Source organism: Gallinula chloropus (assembly GCF_964237585.1).
Source record: "Gallinula chloropus genome assembly, chromosome: 1".
NCBI lineage: Eukaryota > Metazoa > Chordata > Aves > Gruiformes > Rallidae > Gallinula > Gallinula chloropus.
The window spans coordinates 66,413,382-66,424,820 of NC_140085.1; the positions used below are offsets into that span (position 1 = coordinate 66,413,382).

Here is an 11,439-nt window from a genome sequence, read left to right on the forward strand (position 1 = left end):
AGTCCATGCCTTCCCAGACATTTGCACTGTAACAAATTGGCCACAACGCTCCTGTATCAAACTAAGCAGCCTCCTGGACAATGAATTTTCAAATTTTTAACATGTCACCAGGATGGGGAGCTGACGTCCCTGTCCTAGAACTGAAAGCCTTGGCAAACTCCTCTGTTGTGAATGCCCAGGCAATTCTTTTAAATGAACCATACCAGTGAGGGAGATGTACACCCCAAGCCTGGCAATCATCTCCAAGCTGAGTACGAACTGGGAGGGATCAGAATCTAGACCAAAACAAACATCAGGCAGCCCTGCAGATAACAGGTTTCTCAGGATGCTAGAAGCATCGGTACTCCCCACTGCTCTCATCAGTGGTCAACCTTCACTACCTTAGAACAAAACCAATGATTTCCTGTTATTGCCATTTGGACCAACCCCCTGCTCAAACATGTCCACATACAGCTTGTTGCCCAGGATCATGTCCAGATGTCTTTCCAAAGACAGAGACCCCACAACCTCTCTGGCTAACCTATGCCAGTGTTCAGTCTTCCTCACAGTAAACAGTGAGTGCTTCCTGACGTTCAGAGGGAACCTCCTGTGTTTCAGTTTGCCTCGTTGCTCTTGTCCTGTCACTGGGCACCACTGAAAAAGGCCTGTCTGTTCTTGTACCCTTCCATTAGGTATTTATATACATTAATAAGCTCCTCACCAAAATGCCTCTTCTCCAGGCTGAACAGCCCCAGGTCCCAGCCTTTCCTCATCAGAGAGGAGCTCCAGTGCTGTCACCTTTGTGTCCCTTTGCTAGACTGTCTCCAGTATGTCCATGGCTCTTTTGAGACATTGATTTAGAGGGTCTTCAGGGATGCCAGCTCTCAGTGCCTGCTTGTCTCTCAAACACATCCACACCGAGTGTCTGCTGTAGAAAGAGGTCCCAGTAGAACTGTCCGAAGCTCACAAGACTTTGTGCTCAACCCCCTGATGTCCACCTCTACTTACCTTTCGCTAGCAGCTGGGCTGCCAGTTTGCTGTAGCCGTTGCTCACCCCAGATTTCACCCTGTGCTCTCGCTATTCACCGGCTTCTGTCTTGAGAGAGAGGTCTTCAGTGACACATGTTCTCACAATTGTTATGTCAGTGTAATCACAGCCTCTGGCACTATCAACATTTAGAATATCCATGCAATTTATGATTAATCAGCTCTTCCACTACTGGCTGTTGTTATGCCACCCCTCATTGGGTTAGGAAACGGAAGCTGTTGCAATCCCAGTGCTCTCCATCCATTCTCTCTTAAATTTGGTTCTTCTGAGCAGCTGGAGATAAAGGCTGCAACTTCACATTTCTTGTCTTCTGAATGTCATACCAGGTTTCCTGTTTCACAGGTGCTGAGCTCAACGGCCTGATCGAAACATCTTGTCATACGCACTCTTTGCTTTGGCATGGAGGGAAGCAGATCAGAAACTTCTGCAGCTGAGGCAAATGAGGAAATAATTTATACTTCTGTCAAATTCTCTCAGGCTCCTCCACCAAGGGCCAAAGCTGGACGGGAAAGGAGAGGTAAGGAAGCTGGATGAGGTAGGTCAACAAAAGATTTTCTTCTGAGTGAAGGCAAAAGCACTTGGAGCTGGCTACTTAGTTGCTTTAGAGCTCATGGTGCTGTTGCTTTAGTTCTAAAATGCTGTGAGCAGCTTGCCGGGACAAAATCTGCTGGGTCAGAGACCCAGCATTGTACCCTTCCCCTGTCAGACCCCTTTTGGTGTCTGCTCCTGGGCATTCAAGCCAGGCATCCTTTTCTTTGAAGAGGCTTGAAGTTTTAAAGCTGTCTGCTTCTGAGCAATAAGAGATTGTCAGCAGTGGTTCTTTGAAGGGCAGGCAAGATGCGAGTGCAGATAAATTAGAGGCGTATGCTAATCAGAGATCAGAGATCAGAGACAAAGAAGACATGAGATCATCCATTCTGTCTCTCACGGGGCTCTGCAGGATTCTTTTGTGATACGTTTTTTCCTGTGTTTTCTCTGTTCTCGTTTTAGGTAGCTCCAAGTGAGAAAAGTTTCAGCGTTTGCCTTGAGACAGTTCTGCAGGGCATTCTGCTAGCAAGAAGGTCTTCTTAGTGCTTTCCTTAAATTTTTCTTCCCTTATTTTCGCTGTATTCCCCCAGTTCAGGTTTTGCAAATGTCACACTGAGCCATTTCTCTGGCTGCTTAGTTGAGAAATAACCACCTTAGAAGTGTGGGATTTTGCACTGATGATCATTCCTTCAAGTGTCTCCTTCCCAGGAGAGGAATGCTTTCCCTTTAAGTGTCCCTGTGCTTTTAGACCTGTTGTGTTGCATTCGCTGCAACGCTGACGGTTGACCTTAGCTCTCTTTGGAGCTGTTAAGGGGAAGGATGCTCTTGCTCTGGGATACAAGGTTTCCATGCCCTGATCAGAATAACTGCATCTATCCCTGGTTGTTACTGCGGACTGATCACAGGCTGCAACATGGAAACAAAGTCAATACAGGAAACCAGAAGCTCCGGTCTGGCAGTCAGACTCCTCCTGCTTGGAAGGCAGTCTTGCTTTTGCATGTGTTTTCATCAGAAAAATATGTTTTCTGGTGCATCAGAAAACAGGGGGACATCCCTTCATTCCCTGCCTTTTGTGTGCTCTCCCACCCTGTTGGAGTTGGGGATTACCCAATGCCCTCTTGAGATATTTGCAGTTGTCTTTTTAATATTCCTCTTGTCCAGATTGTACCCTCATCTTTTTGACCTAAAGTCGAAGAGCCTAAAATAAGGAAGCTGATGTTTGAACACACCTTCTGTGCATATTATTTGGTTGTTTCCCAGATCTCTTTTGTGTGTGAGGAGTCCCTGAGGAGTGCAGTTCTAATATCTTTATTTAGGATACCTTTATTTTCACCTCTGTCCCCACCCCCATCCCTTCTGAGAGACATGCTCTCAGGTATTTCATCTCTGTTTTCAAATGCACACCCTTGCTACCAAGTCACCCCTGTGACACAGGATCGGGGGTATATTACAGGCATATAGATCAGTCCCCTGGTCAAACAATGGGGTTTGGCTCACAGGGGCTTCCCGAAAATGAAGAGTTGCCCTGGCTGTCCCTGTCTGGCTAACAGAGACCCTTAGATGCACCACGCTACCAAAATAGATAGTCAAGCACAGTATCCTGGTTTCTCAAATCCTCCTCCCTGGCTGTAGGTTGTCATGCTGCTCCCACACTGACATAGGCAGGGGCTGAGGGGAGCTATTTGGGACAGTGCAATGTCATTCTAGGTATTGTCCCCGAAGACCTGAATTATGAAATGCTAACAGCTTTCAGTTTTTGAACTGAATCTGGACTCCCAAACCTAAAGATACTGGGTCACACTGCTTGCAGGTCAATGTGGTATAACAGAGTAATTTCTCCAGAGCACTGACAGACCTAACTGGGTGCTCTGCATAATAGAAAGTTATCACATTGGATATTTAATAAATGTCCTTCAGTCCACTTCTCCCTTCCCTTGGGGAGACTCCTCCACAGTTCCTCAGACCACTACATGGAAACATTTCTGGATGCTCCTTTCAAATTTCCCTCCTTGGTCCCAACTCATCCCAGGTATTTCTCCCTTCCTCTTAAACGAGACCTTTACAGGTACTCCAGGGGCTGAGGATCAAGCACAAAGCCCAGAATTTGTACTAAAAAGGTGGAACTGCAGGAACTTCCTTGTGTAAGGGGTAGAAATCCTGATTTATGAAACTGTTTATTCCACTTCCCTGGGTTGATCTCTGCAGCTCAAGTCAAGCTGAAACTCACCTTGAACGTTTCAGTATGACTTTCCCCCTTTGCATGCTTTTTTTCCTCCCTAAAGTACCAAAAGGCATAATTGCTTTGGATCGCTAGAAAATGAACTGCTCCATTCTTTGCAAGGGAGCAGCAGCTTGGGTGTCCGGCGCTGCCACTTACAGATGAACTGCTTCAGAGGAACTTCTTATCCTGGAAGTAGTTTTCCCTAAAATTCCAGAACAGTGATCTGGAGGATAGCTTTTTCTGGTGCTTTATCCCTGGCTGGAGGCCAGATGCCCACGAAAGTCACTCTATAATTCCCCATTGCATCTGCACAGGAGAGAAAATATATACTGAGAAGCTTAGGAGTCGAGATAAGGACAGGGAGAGCTCATCCCGCAGTCAGTGTCACGGGCACAACAGACTCAGCATGGAATAAAAAACTCATCTAATTTATTACACACACCCCAGCCCCACCCAATGAAAACAGAGTCAGATACTGAGAAATAAAACCAAATCTCAAAACATTTCCCCCCACCCCTCCCTTCTTCCTGGCTCAATTTTATTAATGATTTCTCTCCATTCCTCTCCCCTTCCGCTGGCACAGGTGGAGATGGGGAATGGGAGTTTGGGTCAGTTCATTACAAGCAGTCTTTGTTGGTCCTTCCTTCTTTTGGGGGAGGATTCCTTATACTCACCCCCTGCTGCACTGTGGGGTCCCACCCATGGGAGACAGACCTTCATGAACTTCTCCACCATGAGTCCTTTCCCACAGGGCTTCAGTTGTTCACCAGCTGCCCCAGCGTGGGTCACTGCTATGGGGTGCAGTCAGAAATCATAGAATGTCTCTCAGGCTCTCAGGCCCAGACTGTTCCAGCCTGGTCCCCAACAGAATCACAAGTCCCCACAGCAACCCTTCTCCAGTGGGCCTCTCTCTCTCTCTCTCTGTCCATGGGCTGTGGGTCCTGCCAGGAGCTTGCTTCAACACAGGTCACAGCGTCTTCCATATGCCTCCCCCCACTCCAGCGTGGGGCCTCTCCACGGGCTGCAGGTGGGGTCTCCGCTCCCCATCATCTTCCATGGGCTATGGGGGGACACCAGCTCCACCATGGTCTTTTCCATGGACTGTAGGCGAATCTCTTCTCTGGTACCTGGAGGGTCTTCTCTGCCCATTTCGTCACTGACCTTGGTGTCTGCAGTCCATGTCTTTTCCATGGACTGCAGGGGAATCTTTCCTCTGGTACCTGGAGGGTCTTCTCTGCCCATTTCGTCACTGACCTTGGTGTCTGCAGAGTTTCTTACATTTTCTCACTCCCTTCTCTGGTGGCAAAAAGTAGCTGCTTGTGGGTTTTTTTTTCCTTAAATGTGTTACCACAGAGGCACTGTGACCATCTCTGATGGGTTTGACCTTGGTCAGTGGTGGGTCTGGCCTTGAGCCCAACTAGTATTTACTCTGTCTGACTTGGGGTAAGCTTCTAGAAGCTACTTGAAGAAACCATTCCTGCAGCCCTGCCCCCCCCCGCCCCCCCCCATCTTGCCACGCAAACCCACAACACTTCTTTAAGAGGCAAGAGAGTAGGGAAAACAGGAGTGCAAACCCTCAGAAATATGGTCTCAGAGCAAAGAACTAGGTTTCAGCAGATATTTATCCCCTTTTGCTTAGTTTTGAGTTGTAATCTTCTGAGAAGCAGCTCCACCCTACCCCTTAACCTCTGGCTGACTTCATTCTCTCGATGCTTAATCTGATGGCAAAACCCACACCACCAGAAGTTACCTTACAAGAGGAATAGAGAGCAGGCTGACAGAACAGCTACCCAGCTCAAGTCCCCCATTCTCCTCTTGCACGAAGCTGAGGAGTAACCTGGAACTGAAAAGTCTCTGTATTTTGTAACTGAAAAGAGTTGGTGTCTTGTTCTTTAATAATGATTTAAAAATAATGGAATGTTTTAACTACAAGTGGGGTACCTAGAAGATCCTACAAGCTCCAAGAAACACAACAAAACCTTTAACTCAGGAAAGACCTTTCTACCAGAAGAATGATGCTTACAACAAAACTCCCTTATGCTCTCCCTTGTTATGTTATAAATGCCTTTGAGCTAAAACCTCAGGTCTAAATATACGTCAACTAAAACCTCAGGCATAAATATATTGCTATAAACCAGAAACTGGTCTTTGAAAACTAGTGAGCCTGCAAACTGATCTAAGATCAAAAATAATTAACTTTTATTAATTTATCAATCTATTCTACTTTCTGTATTTGGACAAAGCTTCCAATGCTTAAAGGATGCATTCTTATTTTTAAGTGAAGCCCCTTCCCCTTCTGTGCTGGCTTTCTTTGTCCTTCCCACAATATTCTCCATACATGATGTACATTTGTTTTCAGCCTCCACTGAGAGATACAAAAAAAGAAAAATCTCCTTTAGTACTTACAAATATTTTATTCTCCTAGCCATCCCTTTTAAGTTCTCCCTGACAAACTGCTTCATTTTCTTGTAGTTACCCATTTTGAAATTATACCACAGTGCCTTTTGTTGCTGGGTTTGGTTTTTTTTTTTTTTTTGGCTCTGTGGAATCTCAGTCTATTTCCTTATGGAAATGCCCAGGACACAAACTACCTAAAACCAGTGTCGTTTTTCAGGTGGCTCCTGCTCTCTACAGTTTCTTTTCTCTTTTACAGCTCCCTGTGTGTGGCCAGCAGTTGTGCCAGGCTTGGCTATTGGCTTTGGGATACTGAGCATGTCCCTCGTGATTGCTTTGATTTGGAAGATGAGTAAGTGCACGAAGGGGTGCTGAGGATGAGCAACTAACAGCAATGGACCAGAAACTCATCTAAGCACAGGAGCTCAGACTATATGGGGCTGACCCAGAAGCTATTCTAGGTTTCTACCAGCTTTAAGTACCCACTGCCTATCAGAATACTTTGATGAATGCATTCCTTGTGCAGACCCTATGCAACCCATTTCAGATTCTGTGGCAGAAAGCAGTGAAACATATTGAAAGGCTATTGTAGACTTGTTGTAATCATGTGGTAAGCTGTACATGTGAGATCTGTAACACCTTTGCATGCATGCAGAAAATGCTAAAACCACATGGGAGACCCTACTGCTTGCTGCTTAAAATCTGTTCACCTGATGTGCAACGTGATCACACCATAGCCGCAGGATGAGGTATTTTTTTCCCACCCAGAGTGTTGTCTGCTTTCAGACAGCCAATTTTAGTTTTCAGGTATCTGAGCAGTTCAGAGGAAACCCGGGGCAGGGAGGGGGGCAGGGTGAGTTTTGCACCAGCATCAGAATGCATGTGACCCTTCTGCAAAGAGTTGGAAATCTCACTGAGGATCTGAAGATCAGCTTTGATGCAGTGTTCCTCTTAGTTGTTTATCCTGACTTGTGTTTTCTGCGTGGAAAATATCCCCAAGAGTTACCCTGCAGCAGGTCCCTGCTGCATGTGTCTTTCTTTTGGTCACTGATAAAGAAGAGCTGGCATTTTGGTTCCTTTACAGGTTACTGCCACCTACCCTGCCCCGAGCAGTGGATAGCCTACAGAGGGAGCTGCTACTTCTTCTCTTTGGAGAAGAAGGACTGGAATTCCAGCCAGAACTTCTGTGAGGAACAGGGAGCTCATCTCCTGGTGATCAGCGATGCCAATGAAAGGGTAATGGTTTTCTTTTTCTTTGAGGACCTTCCACTTCCTTGCAGACACCTGGATAACTGACAACCAAACATTGCTGCTGCTCCAGATATATTTTGACTTTAAACAAGAAGAAAGGTTTATGACTGACGTTGTAGTGCACTTTCAGTTTCAGCATGCCCCTGAGAAGTCCCCACAAGGCAACAGAGATAAGGGGAGAAAGAAGTGGTAAAGGTCACTGCCAGCTCCTCAGAATCATCCTATGACGGATGTTAGGAGACAGCTTTCTCCACTGCCCCTCTCTACCTCCCCTCCTAGCCCCAACAAGGCTGATATGAATGATTAGAGGAAAAACCCGTGGCACTGTGCAGTCTCTGTACGCACTGCCTACAAAAGTGACCATCCCCACTCTATAGAAATGCTTCTTCTGCAAAAGCCATGCCTTTCCTCCCTGCAACTGCTTCAGCCCAGTGACCCTCCTGCTCAGTGACCCTCGCCACTCACTGTATTCACACATGGATCTTGCTTTCGCAGTCTGTTTTCAATGCTTACTTCCTCTCTCTGCCAAAAAAAACCCAAACCCTCAGTTTTGCTGGGGAAGTCAGAAATCATCTTTCCACTGCTCATTTTCCAGCGGGTGTTCACTGGGGACAGACTATGACCACTAGAGAAGTGGGTGCAGCTGATCCCTGGGGAGGTGAGGCACGTCTGCCTAAGTAGAGCAGAGGCACTTGATCTGGGCTTGCGCAGGCCAGGGCTTATTAGCTCAGGTCCAGTGAACATGGACAGCTTCCAGACCCTGGACAGAAGTTTCGTTGTATGATGTTTAGGGGGCAGTGGGGGGGGGGGTGCAGGGCTTACAAAGCCAGGTCTCTGCTCAACTGGGAGTGTGTACCAGGCTCTCACACTTGCTTAGGCAAATCCTGACTCCTTGGGAAATACCCATCTTCCCCACATCACCCATTTCTCTGCATGAAGAAAGCCTCCCTGGTCTGGCAGCTTTCTTACTACTCTCTGCTACTACAGCGCTTACCCATCATCACTGCTCACACTTACCCACATAAGCAAGGCTGTCCTTGCTGTCCAGCTACCTATACATGCCCTGTGTGGCAAGGGCTGTGACTGTTCAACCTCCTTTCCCCAGGGAGGGACAGTCACCTCCACAACCACCAGCTCAAGTGTTCCTCACTACTCCTACTCCCACCACTTCACCAGGTCAGCTTTGTTAATGCTTCTGTGTGAAGTTGTCTGCTCTGCACCTTTGTTTATGGCAGCAGGAGGTCAGGACGGGGCCTAGCCATGCCACTGAGAGGCTGCTGCTCTTTGGTGTCATTGCAAATGTGGACAAAACTTCCCTCTCTCCCTTCCCCCCCCCTCTTTTTTTTTTGAGAGGAGGGATTTACTTCAGGACCAAGTTTTGGTTGCAGACAGCCTTCACCTCTTCACAGTAAACAGTCGTTGAAGGTTAGGCAAAAGGAAATGAAGATTGAAAATATGTAGGAGGAAAGTGTGTTTAAAATTTAATGAGCTTTGGCCCTGGGCTGTTTTTATATATATGTCTGTCAGTGCCTGCACTTTCTGCACTGCCCTGGCTTTACATTTAATTGTTAATATTCTGTATTATCTTGCTAGCTAGCTGCACGGTAGGTCGTTAATATGGATCCCATACAATCCTACATAAAGCTCTGAATAGGAAACTCCAGGAGACTGGGGTGCAGTTGGTTCACACAGATTGCCCTGAGAAACGTTCTTTGAAGAGTCTGTTGAGGACCCTTGAAAGCTTGCTTGCTTCCTTGTGAATGTACACATAGTTGTTATTCCAGGCATGATCTGCAGAGCTGATCCTCCTGATCAGAAGGTGTGGAGGAGCAGTATTGTCAGCCACTTAAGGAACAGTCAGGCACCCGGCTGTATTTTGCTCTCTGGTCTCTTTACCTACCCTTACCTCCATTGCTAGGCTGGCTGTTATTAGTCACTTTGTAATTCATCACCATTTCTAGGACCTGTTCAACCGTATTCAAACAGGATGCTTCTGGATTGGACTGAGGAACAGCACAGGCTCTGTCTGGATTTGGGAAGATGGCTCTATATACCGTGGCAAGAAGTGAGTTTAATTCTGTTTTAAACAACACCCAGAGTTCTTGCACCAGATCTCAGGAGCTTTTTTCCTGGACAGATTTTCTTCTTACCATCACCTGTATGGCACTGAACTTGAAACAACCTACTTTTTACTGCCCTGCACCCTTGTAAGGGCATCTACCTGTGAAAAGTGGGGCTGGTGTTAGGATGTCACCCCCTAATTCCCTCCAGCTGCTCAGGCTGAGGATTATTTGCCTGCACTGCCCACACAGCTGCTCAGTGAGAAAAAGCACATGGTCTGTCCTGGCTTTACTGGGTTTTGCCACCTGGTACTCATTCTGACAGTGTTCCTGTCATGGGGTGCGAGGACTTTGCTGCTCTGCTGGAGTCAACCCAAGGCAGAACCTCAGTTTTGGCTTTGTCTTTAGCTGGACAAAACTCAGCAGCCTGCATGGAGGGAAACATTGGGATTTAGTCCACTGACTTTGCCTGGCCCTTTCCTTTTAATGGCAGCAAACACCATGAGTTAGTCTCTTAACACTTCTCCAGCAAGGAAACTCGCCCACGATCTCACTGTTGGTAGGTCAGCACTCTAAGCACTTAGCTTAGTTCTGTTCTTAAATCCAGCTTTCTGTTCTTGCAAACTCCTTGGAGGTGATCATCCTTCCATGAAACTCTCAGCACTGCTGTTCTCATGCTGGTGGATATCACTGTGACCACAGGGCACAGTGTCTATGTTTGGTTCTGGTTTGGATTCCACAGTGGCAAAATCACTTAGACGTGTAACCTTCAGGTGGGTAGGTTTTTTGGTGTACATTTTGTTTTCTAAGAGATGCCCTTTGGAGATTGGGTTCTTTCGCTTCCTCTGGGCTCCACCCTTCAAAGTCAGATGTTTTTTCCTTCTTGCCTCCAGGAGACAATCTCAGCATTTTCTCTCCATCTCACTTTTGTTTCGTGTCTCTTGCAGGATCCTCTCTAACAGCCCTGTACAACACTGTGCTGTCCTGATGAAAGATGGTTTCCAGGCCTCCAGCTGTCAATATTTTGCTCCATGGATCTGTGAGAAATCTCTCAGCTAAATCCCATGTGCATTTTCATCTCATAACCATCTCATCAGTGGTACAAGCAGAACATTGTCCTCCAAAGCAAAGCTCTAACACAAGACAAGCACTTGTCCTATCCACACCCTCACAGAAGGTGTTTTGTAGGGACAGGTTTGTTGCCTGTAAGAGTGAGTTACCCTCAGCAGTAGATTTATTCTCAGTCAGTATCCATTGGATTACTGCTGTTTGTGACTAGATGAGACCTGGGGCATATTCCCTGCCCTAGTCTTTCCTTATTTGCCCTATAAGGGCAAACAAAAGTTTTGTCACAACAGATGCTGGCTCTTCAAATCTCTGAGGCTCACCTGGCATTTTTCTCCATTCCTGAGCATCAGATTTCATTTCCATTCCTTGCATCCCCATTTTCTGGTGCCAGCAGGGCCAGGAATACGGAGCCTGCATTTCACTGCCAGAAACATATAAAGAGACTTCTTCCAGTGGCAGCCCCTCCTTTTGCATCCCAGTGCTATGGGAGGGAGAGGAGGGTGAAAGGAGCCTACAACGTCTGTCAGTCCAGCAGCAAAAATAAAACTCTAGTAGTGAACTGGATTGTAAGTGAACATCCATGTCATTCCTTCTCTCCGTTGGAAGGAAGCAGCTGCACACTGTGTTCAGTCTGACCTCAAACTAGCCAAGAGGTTGGACTTGTGGAGTCCCAGGGCTGCAGTTAGTTGTGTGTGTTATTACTGAAACCACCAAGAACGTGTTTCCCTCTCCACCTCTGCAGTTTCATACTGTGCAGAGAGGAAGCAGTGAGCAATGCTGTACTACAATGAGCTTTCAGTTCAAGTAGCACAGAGGCAGGCTGAGGGTGTGAACATCTTAAGGCCACAATGAACATTAAGGATGGAACAGTGGGTTGCATTCCCACATGC

The 11,439-nt window shown here is 46.8% G+C and overlaps 1 protein-coding gene across 1 annotated transcript; it reads left to right on the forward strand.

Annotated features, from left to right (window-relative positions):
* Positions 1–1,426: 1,426 nt before the first annotated feature.
* KLRG1 (killer cell lectin like receptor G1) lies at positions 1,427–10,540 on the forward strand (the record flags this gene model as incomplete). The annotated part of the gene is made up of 5 exons (XM_084265592.1): positions 1,427–1,544; positions 6,430–6,522; positions 7,255–7,406; positions 9,383–9,486; positions 10,429–10,540. The coding sequence occupies 5 exons, from the start codon at positions 1,427–1,429 to the stop codon at positions 10,538–10,540; spliced, it is 579 nt and encodes a 192-aa protein (XP_084121718.1).
* Between the last annotated feature and the right edge of the window lie 899 nt (positions 10,541–11,439).